Source organism: Dendropsophus ebraccatus, chromosome 14, assembly GCF_027789765.1.
Source record: "Dendropsophus ebraccatus isolate aDenEbr1 chromosome 14, aDenEbr1.pat, whole genome shotgun sequence".
In the NCBI taxonomy this organism is placed as follows: Eukaryota; Metazoa; Chordata; class Amphibia; order Anura; family Hylidae; genus Dendropsophus; species Dendropsophus ebraccatus.
The window spans coordinates 60,669,834-60,688,236 of NC_091467.1; the positions used below are offsets into that span (position 1 = coordinate 60,669,834).

Consider the following 18,403-nt stretch of genomic DNA (forward strand, 5'->3'; position numbering starts at 1 on the left):
GATAACGGTGGTTTGGGGGTGGCTACATGCTGATACAGATTAGCTTTAAGGATTTGAATCTGTATAGTCTAAGCGTCCTATTACACAAAGCGATTATCAGCCGCATTGTCCGTTCTGGCTGATAATCATTTTGTGTAATTGCTCATGCCGTGACCTGGGTCGCTGGAACAGATGTTGGGTCTGCTTGTGGGTTCTGGTGTTTTGGAGACTACTTGTCACGGTGGCCAGAGGTGAGGTGCGGAGTGTGGGTGCAAGTGCAGCAGCAGAGATGACAGAGGCCCACTTTAAGCAACTCTCAAGCTTTACGTAGAAAAGGTCAAAAATAGTCACAAAAAGTGTACAGGTACCTAGTGCAAACAGTGACAAACAGTGCTCAGGTAGTCAGAGCAAAAATCAATAATACTGATCCAATAGATAGATAGGTGAGTTGATAGAAGAAACAGTAAGGTAACAGGTGTCAGGGATGGGATAGGAGGGCGCCTTCCCTAATGTATTATGTACTTTGCTGGGATGTGCTAAAGTGTCTCTAGAGAGTGGAAGAATATCCTCGTACTCACGTATGGATGAGTCCCTGTTATCTTAACTAACTTCTGTAGTGTCCCAGCACAAAAGGGTTTTCTCTTAATATATATTCTAGTTAGTATGGTGCTGGAAAGGTTAGTGGCCACTGCAAAGGCTTGTTTTACGTTGCCCCCCAGTGTTCAAGTCTGGTACTATTTCTTATCTTATCCCTATTCTGCTATGTATATTGATTTGTTCATATGTTGGTCACATGGTGTGGTGATGCAAAAGGCCTAGTGTCACGTGACTTTCCCCGGCTGCCATAGTAACTCCGATAGCCATCGAGGTTTCGGCTGGGGTTAGTTTCAGTTTCCTCTCTGCTCTCAGGAGAGAGGGTCGTGTTTTCAGTCTGTTCCCCTCTGGTCGTGAGGGAAGAAGGTGGTTCCTCCCTAGTCCACACGGGAGAAGGACGTACTCTCTGTACTCCTCTGTCACAGATATCTAAACTCATTCCGGTCCATTCCAGACCTGGTGTATTCTGCAAGATTTCGGTATATCCAAAGATCTGGGTTCATCTTCTAAAGTCTCCATATTCTACTCATCGCTAACTGCAAGTATTCTCCTCATCATTGCTACCCAGCATCACTCTCCCAAGGAAACTACTACTCCCATCCTCAGCAAAAGATCCTTCCTAACGAAAGAGACATTCATATCCATTACGGCCTATTGCAACCCCACCCATCTCCTCAGTTATCACCTGTTGACTATTCCTGGTTGCATCTAGAGACTGTTGCTATTGGTGTTGTTGTTTCAATAAACTTACAACTCCCGTTGTTTCTGAACCCTGGCATTGGTCTAGTCATTGGTGCCTTGACTAGGGGCAACAAAGAATCTGGGGTCCTGCCTGGTCAGGTTCCGGTGGATTAGCCACCTCCCCTAATGCCATAACCGTGACCCTAACATCTGGCAAGTGGCTACCCGGGTCCTACCTACACCTACTACTACCCGCAGCGGGGTCACCCCACTTCCTTCTGCCCCACAGTGTCGGGTGACCCGTTCTTCTAGGGAAGTACAAGTCCCTGTTCTGGGTGGAGCTGGTTTGTAGTGTCCTACAACGCTGAGCGTCTGTCAGTATAGAGTGGCTTGCTGGCACTGTGCTCTATTGCAGGTCCATTCTTGAGTTATCCGTCCCTTTCTCTAAGGTGGTCGACTGTCCTGTTTATATATACAGGTCCTGCCTGACCTGTAACCAGGCACTAACTAACCAAAAACTAAAGACCTAAGTGTTAGCTGCAGCTGTGCTGTGAAAGGGTGACATCTATTGGTTGGAGTAAGGAACAGCAGCCTCCTGTCCTAACCTGTGACACTAGAATGAGACACCATGTGTAAGAAGAAAAAGAAAACACGTAGTGAGATACTACACTCGTGTTGGAAGGGAACAATCACGACATGCACGATGTTGGCTCATTGTTGTCTTTCAGCATGTTGTAGAATTCCGACAACAATAGCAACAGTCTGCTGCTCATCGACCGTGTAAGAGAAGCGGCGGCAGCACACGGCCACTCAATTCTATGGACCACCCCTCCCGCAGCTGCCTACATCCCCTCGCCTCTGCCAATCAATGGCTGAGCGGGCTTGAAAAGTCATGTCTCAAGCCGTGTCATGGAACAGGAGGCGGTTGAGGCCGAAACAACACAATGTGGGACCGAGTGCTGGGACCGGGGAGGTAAGTGGACATCGTTCTTTTCATCCACCCCCTCCCCGACCATAGTGAAAAAAGCCCTCTGACTGTACCCCTTTAAGAAAATATTATTTACCTGTAAGAGTAGTAGATGCTTGGAACAAACTTCCAGCAGATGTGATAGGTAACTCCACAATGCTTGACTTGTAGTAAACCAGCAAAAATAAATCCTGCTCCATCTGTAGTAATAAATCCTGCTCCATCTGTAGTAGGCCCTCAGTGTATGTCTGTAGTCAGGGAATAGAACACAGTCAATGTTACAGTCAATGTTACACCGACATAATAAAGAAATTTAGTTTGAACACTTATTTTCATACAGCTCCCAGATATCTCATCATATAGCTCCCAGATATCTCATCATACAGCGCCCAGATATCTCATCATACAGCGCCCAGATATCTCATCATACAGCGCCCAGATATCTCATCATACAGCTCCCAGATATCTCATCATATAGCTCCCAGATATCTCATCATACAGCTCCCAGATATCTCATCATACAGCTCCCAGATGACACATCATCATAAATCTCCCTGTTGATTCATCATACCTCTCCCACATAACACATCATACAGCCCATTGTACGGTGTCCCAATACAACTCCATATTACTCCTGCTGGTTTCTTTCTCCCCCTTCCTTCCCCTCCTCCTGACCCATCTCCTGGGCACACCGCCTGCTCGCTAATACCCTGCCACTGTTGTTACTTCACATAATCATATGGCGGGGGCTTAGTTATCTATATGTCCTCACTCTCCACTTGTGCAAATTATATTTACCCTTAAGATTACCCTGGTGAGAGATGTACCTGCCAGAACCTTTAGGTGCCAATGTGACCCTTCATCTGTGCCTGTAACCCTTCACATACCAGAATAACTCTCGAAGCACAAGTGTAACCGTCCAGGTGATAGTATATCCCCCCCAACATGATAGTGTGAGCCTCCAGGTGATAACATTTCCCTCTAGGTGTTAGCGTGCTCCTCTAAATGATAGCATGTCCCTCCAGGTGATAGTGGGCCCCCTCCAGGTGATAATGTGCCCCCTCCAGGTGATAAGGTGCCCCCTACAGGTAATAGTGTGCCCCATCCAGGTGATAACATTTCCCTCTAGGTGTTAGCGTGCTCCTCTAAATGATATAATGTCCCTCCAGGTGATAGTGTGCCTACTCCGGGTGATAGTGTGCCCCCTCTAGGTGATAGTGTGCCTCCCCCAGGTGATAGTGTGTCCCCTCCAGGTGATAATGTGCCTCTCTAGGTAATCTTGTGCCCCCTCCAGGTGATAATGTGCCTCTCTAGGTAATCTTGTGCCCCTCCAGGTGAAAGTGTGCTGCACCAGATGATAACATGCCCCGCCAGGTAGGCGTGTGCCCCTCCAGGTGAATCTCCAGGTGATAGTCCCACCAGATGATACCATGTGCCCTTACAGATGATAACATATCTCACCAGGTGATAGTGTGCCCCTTCAGGTGATTGTGTCCCCCTTCAGGTGATAGTGTCCCCCTTCAGGTGATAGTGTGCCCCTCCAGGTGATCGTGTCCCCCTTCAGGTGATAGTGTGCCCCTCCAGGTGATCGTGTGTCCCTCCAGGTGATAGTGTGCCCCTTCAGGTGATTGTGTCCCCCTCCAGGTGATAGTGTGCCCCTCCAGGTGATAGTGTGCCCCTTCAGGTGATTGTGTCCCCCTCCAGGTGATAGTGTGCCCCTCCAGGTGATAGTGTGCCCCTTCAGGTGATAGTGTCCCATCCGGGTGATAGTGTGCCTCCTCCGGGTAATAGTGTGACCCCTCCAGGTGATAGTGTGCCCCCTCCAGGTGATAGTGTGCCCCCTCCAGGTGATAGTGTGTCCCCTCCAGGTGATAATGTGCCCCCTACAGGTGATAGTGTGCCCCCTACAGGTGATTGTGTGAGCCTCCAAGTGATACAGAAAGCTTCCACATGAGAATGTGACCCTCTAGATAACAAGATGTCCCTCCAGGTGATAGCGCGCTATTCCAGGTAATAACATATCTTACCAGGTCATGATTTTAGGTGTAACAAGGATTACCTATCAAGTTCCCTAATCCTGGCTACTGATTTTTTTTCTATGAATTTGACTGTGAGATCCTGGCCTTCCCTTTCAAATGGATGTGCAGATCTACTCTTAAGTTTTAATCTCCTGTACTGACTACTAGGTATGTTCGCAGTCACCTGGGCAGATGGCCGCCTAAAAAGAATAAAACTGTTCTTTGATGTTGCTTTATGATATTTGCCACAACTTACATGGGTGGTATCAACTGTGATCAATAAATCCAGGCTTTCAATTTGATGAGTACTGATATGGGTGGTAAACTAGATATCGAACATATGTGTGTTAAGTTGAGAAATGAACTGTTCTAAATCCAACTTTGTCCGTTTCCATATGAATATAACATCATCTGCACTAGAGCACCAGGTCTGTGTCCAGTCTAGGCATGATGGTTAGGTCTTCCCAAAAGACCATAAAGAGGTTGGCATAACTGTGCGTAAAACTGGTGCCCATGGCGGTACCAGTAGAATGTAAATAAAAATCGCCTTCAATAAAAATAATTGTGTGTGTGTATGAAATGTATCGCTTGTAGTATAAAATCAACCTGATCACTTACTACGGTATATTGTTTTTGTTGAGGAACTGTTGAATTGCCTGTAATCCTATATCATGCTTGATAATAGTATAAAGTATCCTTACACCAAGAGTAGCTAGAGTAGTAGTTTGTATCTCAGTATTCCAGACACTATCGGACACCCTGGCGTGTCGACGTTGTCCTTAATGGAACTTAGGTAAAAAATAATGTCACGGTTTTGGCACGAGGGATAGCAGCTAACCAGCAGGAACCTGACCACGTGGAGCCCTAACTAACTAGTAACTAGTAGCAACAGTCTCTCCGGATGCAACCGGGTGTAAGGCAGACTTGAATAAGGCAGAGTAATGGGTGATGCTGCAATAGGCTGTGATGATAGCGTACTGAATGATGGGAGTAGTAGTGAAACTGAAGTTAAGATGCTGGGCGGAATGAAACTGAGATGAATACTTGCTGTTGATGATTAGAGAAGATGATGAGAGGAATGATTGAAGAACGGCACCCAGATCTTGTGGTTAGGATGAGAATCTTGAGAAATTGAGAATAGAACACAACCAGGAACACTTCTTGTGGAACTGGAGCAGCAGAGCACACGTATCTCCTGACAGGGGAGAGAGGACACACACACAACCTGTCCCCCTGAAGGTGGAAGACAGGACTGAGGTAGAGAGGAAGTCACATGGTATCCCCCAGCCAAAGCTTTATGGCCATTGGGGTTACCATGCAAGCAGGGGCAGTCACGTGACATCCAGCCATTGCATCATCACACCATTAGGACTAGGGATGGTCTGAACCGAGTTCGTACGGAGTTCGTACGAACCCGAACCATCCGCAATGATTACCACTGTCTGCCCGCTCTGTGCAGCGGGCGGATCCAGCAGGAGGAACGCTTGCAAAACTGGGATACAGCCATAGCCATAGGCTGTATCCCAGTTTTCCAGGCGGTCCTCCCGCTAGATCCGCCCGCTGCACGGAGCGGGCAGACAGCGTTAATCCCATGCCGAGCGTTCGGGTTCAGCCGAACCTCAGTGGGTTCCGACCATCCCTAGTTAGGACCAAATATACATGAGAAGTACCATACTTGAACACTGGGGGGCAACACAATACCCTTAGGCACTGATAACTGAATATGCATACAAGAAATTAATGGAATAGCAGACCTGAACCTGAGGTGACACAATAAACACAATTTGCAGTGGACCATAGCTTTCCAGAACAGAACTGGCTATAATAAAAGTGCAGAGATAAAGTGACAAATAAATACTCTGTTCTGGGACACTGCATAAGTGTCCAGAATAAATTTGTGTTCTTGTTGAGGTTGCCCTTGTTGTATTCCCTTTCACAAAGAGTTTTCAGTTTGCTTCTGAAATGTTTCGTAGGATTATATTATATACAAATATAATAAAGAATGATTTAGACAGTTATCTAGTCCAGACACTTACCAGAAACTATCCAATAATCTTCACACAGGCGACATACTTGTTGAACGACCTGCTGGCCTCTAGCAGCAGAAGTCCAGCTTCCACACACTGGAGCCAATAAGGGATGAAGACCTAGAGGTCCCTTAGACTCCACTAGGCTCCACAAGGTGTAAGCCAAAGCCCAACCGGATGAGTATCACAGCGGGTCCGCACTCGGGTGGACTGATTAAAGACTGGGAAGTTCAGTCTAGGAACTTGGCCTCTTACCAGGCCTCATGTAAGTCAGTATTCCAGTCAAATGAGTTCCTGTGTTGCTGTATACCAACTTTGCAGCTGTGACCTCTTCAGGTGACTACCTCTGAGGTAGTCCGCCCACGCTGTAAGGACTTATGCCTCATCTTTTCATCTGCAGGTCTTCGTCCAGGGTTGGAAAAATTGCATTCTTGCTTCTGAGCCCCCTGGCTTCACTGTCTTCCTTCAGGCCTCTGGTCACAGATCATGGTCATACATATGTCCCTCTGGGTGTTGTGTAACACTTTCCCTGTCAGAATGATTTCTCTATCATCTATTAGGTTACAGAAAGCCAAACTATGGAGGTCCTCATCAGCAGTGTTTAATAGTATCTGGACTAAGTGCTCCCTAAGCAGTCGTCCATCTCTCTCTCAAGTCATCTCTTTAAAGTCAAGTATAGCCCTTAACATCTCAAATTCCTCCAATCTAAAGTCTTCAGTTTACCTGTTAACAGCAGATGTAATTAAAGGCCAAGTGACCAGACAAGCGATCTCTCAAGTTATTTAGTTATCTGCACCTTGTGAACAAGGAACTGTATACTGTATTGGATTTTCTACATAGAAGACAGTAAAATTTCAATTGTTCAACTCATTTGCCTACACACTGAACTATATTGGTAGAGGTGGTTGTGAGACCCTGGGGAATAGCTAGTGTACCACACCGGCCCATGACAAAGCCATGACACTACATAAGCCAGCTATTCTGCACTACAACACCTTCTGCAGACACCCCCGTTCACCACAATAGTGAACGTAGTGGGACACAGCAGCAAGTAGAGGGTTAAATCCGGCCTGCAGACTCATCGTCTCGCCTGCTTTTCATTATCTCTCCTTATTGTTTCCTCTTCTCACTTGTGTAATTAGAGGTTCCGGAATGTTCTATAGTTGGGTGTCTGGGGAGCAGCCTGCGGGATGTGGCGTCTCCTCCAGATGTTTACACCGAACACCGGAGACAGCGCCAAGATCCCGATCCTCCAAAATAGCTACTAATAATAGTGTCCTATAGCTGACTGTCTGCTAATGTATAGTGTGGGGGTTCAGCGCAAAGGCATGAAAGAACAAGTCAAGAAAAATAAGCAGAACAGCAGAACAAAAAGGTAGCGATCAAATCGTGCAGCAGGTTTTACAGCTTTGCCAGTGTTCACACTTCTGGCCCCAGTAACACACCAAACCCCTCATGCTCTAAACCAGCTACCTTTTAAACGTCTGGTAAAGGCCTGGGATGGAGTATGGGATTGGCCTTTCCCATACGGCCTCTCTGGCCTCTGCATTAAAAACCCCGGACCTGAACTACAACAAAAACAACTACTCAGCTGCTTAATGTCACTAGCATAAACTAATGGATTTCCGCTATATAACCTAGGTATCTGGCTTCTATCCCCATGGCATATTTTTTGAGGCTGATGGTAAAATCAGCCTCCCAGTGTATTCAGGACTGCTTGGACTGGACTTGGACAATGTCATCCCGATAGGCGGCTACATACTTTCTGTGGGGAAGTAATATGGTCCATGACTCTCTGGAAAGTAGCAGGGATGACTATAAGGTTTTGTGGGAAACAGCATTTGTACGGGCTTTTTCAGGTGTATTCAGGATCGGTGAATTGGTGACTGCACCTGAACAAGGACAATGATGGGACTGTGATGGGACCACACGCAGGCATCAGGGGTTAATGTTGTGTTTTATTTCCCGTTGTAAAACAATCAGAAGGGCAGGGGAACATGGGTGTCCTTGCACAAAATTGGAGGGTAGATATGTCCCCTGGGGAAGGTAGGGGCAGTTTGCAGGGATGCATACGGATGGGAGTGCATTGTCCCGTTTCCAGTTTTGTGCTGTGTTGAAGAAAGTTTTGGTGACAGCAGGTCTTAATCCTGCAGATTATGGGTCGCATTCCTTCCGAATAGGTGCGGCTACAGAGGCAGCTTTGAAAGGGTTGGGAGACAAACACATAAAAAGGATAGGCAGATGGAGGTCAAAAGCGTTCAGGATATATGTACGATACAATAATTTGATAATAATAATAATATATAATAATAATATAATATATATATTTTTTGTTTGGGACACTATATATATATATATATATATATATATGTATATATATATATATATATATAGTTGTTCACAGTTTAGGAATCTTTAGCAGACTAATTACTTGTAGTTTTACTTGTAGATCACAGTTGGTACGCTGGCAGATAAAGAAATTACTTCTATATGGACATAGCCTTGGGCTGGAGAAAACTATAAATAAAGAGCTGATACAGTCTTTAAATATAGCTTGTGCTTGAACTACTTGCAAAAACATGACTTTATAGTAGTGACTTGAGGTAACCTTTAATAAACTTTTAGGTGTAAAGCCGTGGTGACTCTGGGTCCTACTGATTACATACTAGGGCTTTTTCAGGCATTAAAGCACTCAGCTGTGGCTGTGAGAGTAAAAGTCCACAGGAATAGTCATCCGCCTCAGCTATTTTGTGGGCACAGAGTGACACAGGATCGGGAATGCAGGCCCACCTAGTGTGAGAGCTAGCCATCGGGGCAACCCCTTAAGAAACCTAACAGCTTGCAGTAGAGACTTGCCTTATGCACTTAGCTAAACTACTGACTTGTACGAAACCTCAGTAAACTTGTGTAGCCATCAGAGGTAGAGGAACAGTAGCCCAGCGTGAATAGGTCTAGTCCTGTCTTTCCCCACAGCCACAGCAGTGCTCTGAGGAATCTCCTCATCAGGCTCTGTACACCCACACTTGCTCCAATAATACTCTGGAGTAACCATCTCTCCAACTAATTCTAATCCCACTATATATACTGACCCTTCAGAGGAAATCTAATTAGGCAAAATAAGTAAGATAACCCTCTGTGATAGGGTAGTGACCTCTGAGGTAGCTGGCACAGGGATTGGATAAGCATAAATCACCAGGCAGTGGCATGAATCACATAATACATACAAGAAGCAGTTAACCCCTAATACAGTTTTGCCTTCAGTCGTTCAAACAGTACAGTGACATCTGGTGGTTGTAGCAGTATACTACAGACTTCAGCCCCAGAGCCTATAACACAGAGTACCAACCTATACTTGCTTTTAAAGAAGCAGTGGACTCTTGCTCTGGGACACTGCACCCATACGGATGGAAAGGTTCTCAGTGAAATGGTTCAGCAGGAGATGTTTGCGATGGAGTGGTCTGCATCAATTTATGGGTCTGATTTCCGAGAAGCGTGCATCCCCGTATATGATTGTGGTGCACACAGGAGGCAACACTTTAGGTTTCTTGAAGTCATTGCAGCTAATCAACGACATCAGACAGGAATAAAGTGGTTGGTTGGCAAGGTGGCCAACCGTTATGGTAATGTGGTCCTGCATCGTGCAGAGAAGGCAATGGAGGCATGCAGAGTCACAGTGGGCAATCGAAAGATCAAGAAAAAAGGTGAACAAGGCAATCAAACTGTTTGTGTTTGATCACAAGTGCGCAGGTTTGTATCATATGGACAAGCACTTGTCGGATATTGGTTTGGACATTTTTAACAGCAAGAGTAGAATGCAAGGAGGTATCTCTTTGGTGGCAGAAATTAGGTCTGGGATTCGAGGGAGGCCCTACCTTTGGTGGCGGAAATCCCGACTTTTCATCCAAGGTTATCCCTTCATCCCAGGTTATGTGATTGGATTATAGGCCCCTTGGCAGGGACAGTTCTGCTTAGTGGCAACACTGCTATCTAGGGGGAGAAACTGTCTGTGTGGACTACCATCAGCAATAGAATTTTCTTAGTTTTCTGGATGAAGGGTCGTGATTCGTGTCGGGTCTCCCTGTTTCAGTGTTTCAATGTTCAAAGAAGCGTATGCGTATGCTGCAATTTTCCACCAAAGGTGTGTGTTTATTGTACTTATTGGGGTGTAAGGTAGTATGGGTAATTTTAGGAAGTTGGGTTAGCAGGTTTCCTCCTTAGATCTTACTGTAGTCATTACATGTAGTCCCATTCACTCCTCGTAAAAAATTAACATTTTAATTCATTGAGCGGAGAGGCTCGGAGGCGTGCGAGCCCTCCCGTTCAAAGAGATTAAAGGCAGGATTTGGTGCTGAGTTCTGCACGGAACTCTGCACTGATTCCATAGTGTGAATGGGGCACTCCTCGTTCGGTTTTGGTATCGACACTATTAAACTGGACCACCTACATTTGGATCCCTCAGTCACTTCCAGTTTTACCATCCTTTTAACTTCTTTGGCAACTACCTCCCAGCGGGCTTCAGGGGTCCTATATGGCTTTACATTTACCTGAATCGGTGGCTCAGTGAATATCTCATGCTCAATGCACTTTGCAAGACCGTGCAACACAGAGAACAGGTGTTGGAGAAATTCTCTGCTGCTTCGGGAAAGGGGACAGGGTCTCAGCAATTTGACAACTGTGATGCTAGACTCTGGTTGGGTAACTAAACAGGGGGTCTCGGGAAGGTGTCTATCTCTCCAAGGTTTTAACAGATTCACATGATATATCTGCAGGGGATGTTTTCTTACCAGGTTGGTATATGTGCCAACTGATTTCAACCACCTTCACTAGTGGCCTCTGCAACTTTGCAGAGAATTTGCTCTCCACTGTAGGTACCAGCACAAGTACCCCAGTCCCCTCCCCTTTTTTACATCTTTACAACTGATTTTTATTTTTTGCAAGTGTAATAATGCATGTATTATTGTAAATACTATCTGTTTGTGCATGGTACCATGTATGCGATGATAATATCAATTTTATTTTATTTTCATTAGCTACAGTTTGACATTAAGCCTCTAAGCCCAAGGGAAGTGCAATCCTTTAGCCATGGTTCCCTGGAGGTTTCCTCCACAGGGGGTTTTCTCCTGAGTGCTGGAGAATGACTCTTTATGAGTTGAGATTTAGCTTTTATGTGCACAATTTTCATAGCTTTGTCCGGACTTCTAAGTTAAGTTATACGTTCATTTAATTAAGTGTGTAAAAGATAAAAATAAATAAATTAAAATAATAAATAAAATAAAAAAATGTGTATATATATTTTATTAACTGTGACAGCTTTGGTTTGGTGGTTCAGTCAAGTTATGGTGGACTCTTTATGGTGGACGTTTAATTCATAGAGGATGTTAAACCCCATGGTGGTGAATAGGTTGAACCTTGGAAGTGGCCAGCCTTAAGGATGCCATAATGGTAACGTCATCTTTAGTCCTGTGATTTACTGTAAATTAAACTGTGGCCATCTTAACACCAAAAAGTGTGTTTTGCATCTTCATTTCATAGTCTGTGTTTATTGTTGTTGGAGGTGTTTCAAGGGGAAGCAAGGGTCCATCCCATATCCAAAAGTCATGTATAGTTATGTGTACATATGTGGACATCATAGCTCTTATTGGTATGGGAACTCCATCCTCATCAATGTGTACATATAGTTGTGTATATATGTGAGAACCTCATACGTCTTATCTCTATAGGAACATCATCCTTATGAACGTGTACATATAGTTGTGTTTATGTGTGGATATCATATAGCTGTGTGTACAGTGGCAAAGGGGGCTCAACCAACCTCACCCTGGATCTAATGTAGGGGCGTAGCTAGAGGCTACACATAAATTGACTAGGATGTCCCATAACTTTCAGCAAAATAGCTACATATTGGTAATATACATTCAAATAATACAAATACCATATCCACAAAGTAATGTGTCACTACAGTACAGGTGTATTCAGTGACTTTTAAATGACAGTGTTAGAGATCCTGCATAGTGGACGGCATAAAAAAAAAACTTACTAATTTTTGGTCCTATCACACCTTGGAAAAATTTTTTATAAAAGTGATTTAAAGGTTACCAATAAAAATACAAATGGCAATGCTCCCATGCACTGAGCTTACACTGGCACTGACTAGGGAACCAGCCCACTGTGATTGTGCCACCTGTCTATATCACTGCAAGAACAAAGGATCTCACATGCAAGACAATGCCCACTGCTGTTGTAAATTAAAATGTACCATCACTGGGGCCCCAGGAGGATTTTAGATCTGGGGAGCTTAAATCTGAGCCCTGCCGCACTACCTGAATCTATGGGACGGATAGACACAGAGAATACAGCGCACGTTTGTGTCTATCGTCCCTATAGACACTGAATGGGCAGCAAAGCTCACACTCCATACACCTTGATCCAAACTTCTCCTTACTGGATCTTGCAATTAGCAGAAACAGGGGGCTCAGAATCACAGGTGGTGGTGGTGGTGGTGGTGGTGGTCATGTACTGTGTCTTGTGCGCTTTCTAATAGCTACATATAGCACCTATATGATCATAGCTGCATTAGACCATGGAATCCATCCTGTAAGTACATAAAAAGCTAGTACTTCATGTCTCCAGTGCATTCATAGCTGTCATATAGCTGCAGGATGGATTCAATGGTCTGATGCTGCTGTGATGTTAGGAGTGCTGTATGCAGCTATTACTAAGTCAATAGGAGGCACAGTACATGGGAGGTATAAGACACCAGTTTATCTAAATAAAAAAATAATACTTAATTACTAGACAGTTTATTACAGAAACACTTCACAAATCATCAGAAATCTCTAATCATCACTAAATGCTCAATGATGGAATGTCTGCGCCCCCTAGGGACTATAAACCAGTATTACACAATTCATATTCTCATTATGGGTAGGCTGTTAGGTGTCGGGGTAGAGTTATAGTCCATTAGCACTTGTGCTTCTCCCCGGCTTCAAGATCTCAGGAGCCTCATGTCTTATGTCACAACCCGGCTGATGGACTGGCTGAGCCAGTGACTTGGGGGGGGGGGGGGCTGCTACAGTCACTGATTGGCTGAGCGACCAGTCCATCAGATGGGCCAGGCCTTTTCCCTGTCATCACGTCGTAACAACTTGGGTGAAAATTCCTTCCGGCGGGGTCCTGAGACTGGTCCCGCCGTTCACCGCAGGCATGGGGACAGGTAAGTTAGTACTTGTAATCAATTTCTCCCCTGCCACTGCCCCTGCTGACTGATGGATTTTATGATCTGCCAAACTTCTCCTTTGAGGGTAGGCTGTCAGGTGACAGAGTAAAGGTATAGTCCATTTGCCCCTGCTCTCCTACCCCTTGATGCGCACCCATGCTTTGTACACGCTAAATGCTACATGTAGGGGCTCGACAAAGGTGGCAGAGAAGGTGTGCAGGTGTCTTATAGGGTTGCGGAGCTCGTAGAAGGAAAGCTGGCCAGCCTCGTAGTCCAGGTAGATTCCCAGCAGGTGGCAGGACACACTGTGGGGTAACTGCAGCCATTTACCATCATGTATCACAGTATACTGGACATCATCGTATCGCCGTAAACACCATGACTTGTTGTTATCACCGATCCACGACTGGCGCCCCCTACGGTCTATACTGGGGTAACACATCCCCACAAACCAGACTCCGGTCTCACTTGTCTCCACCTCCCAAAAATGTCGTCCTGAGCTGAAGCTTCTGGTGCTGAGGACCTGATCGTACTGGAACCTCCCGGGTTTCTCAGGATAATTCTGGTCGATATGTGACCAGGACACCCCCCTGAGGTCCCCAGAGACGTGAATGTCATTCCCAGCCGTGTTCACGTCCAGTAATATGTCAGCCCCTCCCTGAACGTTGATTGCTTTCCTTGCGCTGGCCATGATATCACTTAGTCCTGTGTGTAGGGTCACGTAGATCAGCCCCTCGTCCACGCCAGCCACTCTGTAGTCCTTGGGGTCAGCAGCTCCCTCCTCCAGGGGGTAAAAGTCTTCTTTCTCAGATTCCTGTTCCTGTATGACCAGGAGAGGATCACCCTTGTTACACAGCTCCTCCAGGTAGGACCCCTTCTGGGACAACTCATCCCTCTGGAGTTCCAGCTGCTGGACCAATCTAGAGATGAAGAGTGACAGCTGCTCCTCTTGCTTGGAAATCTCACTCAGGACTCTCTTTTCTAGGGCGTCCAGCTGTCTCCTGATGTCTCTAAACAGGGCACTCACTCTGTCGGTCACATCCGATGTCTTTCCTTGCACCTCTCCTCTACGACTCTGCAGAGTTTGGATTTTCTTCTCGGTCTCTACACTCCTCGCGTTGAGTTTCTTTAGGTCATTTTTTAGTCTTTTCTTCTTCCTCTCGGAGACTACATCAAATGTCTCGACTCGATGCCCTCTGTGATCTCCAAAGAGGATGCAGGAGACACAGACACAGGCAGCGTCGGCGGGGCAGTAGTACTCCAGGATCTTCTTGTGGACAGGACACTTACGATTGCGGAGTGCTGTGGTGGGCTCGATGAGCACGTGCTCTGGGGACTTGCTGTGGACGCTCAGGTGGGTCTCACAGAGAGACGCTTCACACATGACACACGACTTGACAGCTGGAACAGGAGAGTGAACACAGTAGGTGCAGGTGATGCTGCCATCATGTCCCCTCCACACCTGTTGGACTCTCCTCTCCTGGAGGGGGCGCTCCTCTGCTCTGCACTGGTGCTGAGTGTGCACTCCACGCTGTTTGTCCAGAACACAGTCGATGCACACCCAGCAGAAGTTGTGCTCACAGGTTGTGTCCCCAGCATCGGCGCTGCTGTTCTGGCAGTTGGGGCAGGTGAGGGTCTCGGTGGGATCAGCAGACGCCATGGCGGTAGGCAAGCAGCTCGATGTGTGACTAATCCTGTGCTGGTCACACGGACTTTAGATTATTTGTACTAGGTGAACTCCACCTATAATGTCGCTTATCTCCTCATCCCGGGATACGGTCACGTACATCGGGTGGAGCAACCAGCGACATTAACTCTATTCATACACACAGCAGTGTCAAGATGGGGTTAATGCTCCTTGATCGCTGGCTGACAGCCGTGTCACCTGGAGACAGCACAAATATTAGGTTGTCTCCAAGATTACATAAGGCGTAACCTGTACAAAGTGCAGAGGAAAGAATCCATCTTTAAAGGGGAAGTCACCTGTGACAATAACAACACACCACCTGCAGGGGGAGGTAAAACCCGAACCAATGTCCTCCCTGTCCCCACACATTGCACCTTTGTGGTGTGACTGCTCTGACTGTAAAGAAGCCTTTCCTGCATCTACGTGACATCCCCTGAACCACTGTGTAAACCCTGGTTGGAATGTCATTATATGTCTATATAGTGTCCCAGTACAGGTGTATCACTAAGTCCTGTATTCCACCTGTCCAAAGGTAACTCTGTCAGGTGTCACACTCTGGTATGATAGATGTCACCACTTGGTGTCTCTCCCCTATTCTGTGCACAGCTAAAGGAAGCTTAAGAATTTAAGGGGTATTCCACTCAAACATAACTTTTTGATATGTTACTGCCTATGGTGAGACTAACAATTCCTTCCATGCTTGTTATTATCTATTCAGTCTCCTTCCCCCAGTTCTGAGCTGCTGCTTTCTGCTGAAGACACAGAAATCTGTGTGTGAGCTTTTCTCTCCGCCTCCCTTTCCTCTCCCCTCCCTTCTGAGACAGCTGATGTAAACAAGTCCCAGGCAGGCTTCATCTGCAACTTTGTAGCTTCTTTGTAATATAGGGAGGGTTAATCACAGTGAGTTCATCAGCAACTTGACCTCATAATAACCCTCCCAGCATTACAAAAGACACAGAAATGCAGAACGATAAATAGGAAACTTGTGCTGTTCTACATACAGTATACAGTTTACAGCACAGAATGTATGTACACTTCATACCAAACTCCCACAATTCCCTAACAACCTTCGACCAGGAATAAAACACACATGACATGGGTGGTCATCGGCCACAGCTTTTAATATAAAGGTTATAAATACAAAACCAACTGGCAGGCAGTGCCTAACACTTAGAGGTTGAGGTAGTAAGTGGTATGCCGCAGCAGACTCCTACCACACATGCCCACCTTACTACCATAGCCTGCTTGGCGGGGATTTCTCCACCGGTTGTGACATCTCTTTAGCATAGTGAACCATTGAACCAAAGGGTGTAAAGGCGGGCAACCGGCTAAAGTCAGTTTTGTGGACTGGAGGCTGATGGGAAGCGGGGGACATATATGTCAGGGAGGGTGAGGAACATAAGGTGTCACCAGATGGACCACAAAAGCCGTAAATAGCCAGGATTGGGCTGCAGAAAGGGTAGGCTGACTTACTCTATCCAAGGAGCCGAGTGTAAGCTGCCCCCAGTTTTTACCAGAAGGATGGGCTTCACTTTGGAGAATTCCCAGGTCACCACCCTCAGAAAAGGTCCCGTGGTGGCCACCAACTAAAGAGAATGAAGGAATTTTGGAGCCTCGCTCAGACCAGTAAGCGACCGATAGAACCGGGAATCGGAGCAGGGGATGACCGGGAGGTAGGTGCATGTTGTGATGTTCAGCCACCTCCTCCCCAGCTCTTTTGAAAAAAATGTCCAACCCCGAACCTCTCCTTTAAGGATGACAAAAAGATGATCATAATAGACCAAAATGATAATATATGTATTCTAAAAAGATAGGTATGAAAAAGGAACGATAAGGGCATAAACTGCCTGTGGATGCATATGCTGAGGTGGCGCCACAATTTTAGTTTAAATGCTTGGTTGAGGCTGGTTGGGTGGAGAGTATTCAGCCTTTATATCCAAAACATTTCGCAGCGTTTTAAGGTTTGGAGACGATTGGATATATATGTTGGCACCAATTTAATAGGACATAACGAAAAACCTGAAAAGTCAGATGTATGACATTGGAATGCATGACGAGGCTCACTGTGTTTCATGAACCTTGTGTTGATATTGTAGCGATGCTTAATGGTGCGTTTTCTAAGGGCCATTGTTGTTCGTCCTACATAGTGAAGGCCACACAGACAGGTAAGTGAATAGATGACATAATCGGTGGAGCATTTCATAGTAAACCTAATAAGGAATTTTCTTTTGTAGTATTGTTGCAGAATGATTTAGTGGTTAGGATGTTCTCGCAGCATTGGAGCACTTTTTTACGTCTCAGATGTCGTTACTGGGACAAGGTCGTTTTTTGCTGGGATGTAGTTTACTATGAGTCAATTGGCTTTTTAAAATTCTTACTCACCTATAGATTTCGGGTCTCGGTGGATAATATTTGTTAGCATGGGGTTATTATAGAGAATGGGCCAATCTTTTTTTTAGAATGTCCTCCATTACCTTAAAATTGGAGTTTTAAGTAGGAGAGGCTATGATTTTCTGATGTCTTCTGTTCTTTTGTAGGCATTTTTTGTCTTCTTCAGTTAATTTTCTTGTTCTTTGGGGAGCTGCATCAATCATTCTTCTTCGATAGCCTTTTGCCCGAAATCTTCCACTCAGAACATCACATTGAGAAATTAAGTCTGAGAATTTTTTAAAAAATTTTTCTGATTCTTTGAGGGCCAGTTCACATGGAGTAAAATCGGCTGAATTCTGCGGTGGAACTCTCCGCGGCGGAATCCTGCCTGCCACAGTGTGACACGGTTTCTCTATGGGAGGGCCCACGCGATCGGAGAGCCGCGGAGGTGATTTTACTCAGTGTGAACTGGCCCTTAAACTTACTAAATGGTATGTTGTCTTTCCATTTTTGTGCATTAGAACTTTTGTACTCTAATTAGCTATTTTTATCTACTTTTTTAAAGTTACGTTTTATTGATAATTTCTTCACCTTCATGGCTTAAATCCAGGTCTAAGTTAAGCCCCCATTGGTTTTTATTAAGAAAGGGCACTAAATTCTTTGCCTCATTAACAACCCAATTTGCATAACTAGGTGCAAAGTGGGCTCCCATGACTCTCCCTCTGTTTTTTTTTATATAGATTAACCCTTTAAATCAAAATGTTTTATGCTTCAGGATAAAAAGAATACTGTCCAAAATGAATTGTTTTTGGTTCCTGCTAATGAAAGAATCTTCATCTATAGTAGTAGAGATGCATTCTAAAC

The 18,403-nt window shown here is 45.4% G+C and overlaps 1 protein-coding gene across 1 annotated transcript; it reads right to left on the bottom strand.

The window, feature by feature from the left end:
• Positions 1-13,050: 13,050 nt before the first annotated feature.
• Positions 13,051-15,234, bottom strand: LOC138772810 (tripartite motif-containing protein 14-like). Its single transcript, XM_069953520.1, has one exon. The coding sequence runs from the start codon at positions 15,140-15,142 to the stop codon at positions 13,619-13,621; it is 1,524 nt and encodes a 507-aa protein (XP_069809621.1). The 5' UTR covers positions 15,143-15,234; the 3' UTR covers positions 13,051-13,618.
• Between the last annotated feature and the right edge of the window lie 3,169 nt (positions 15,235-18,403).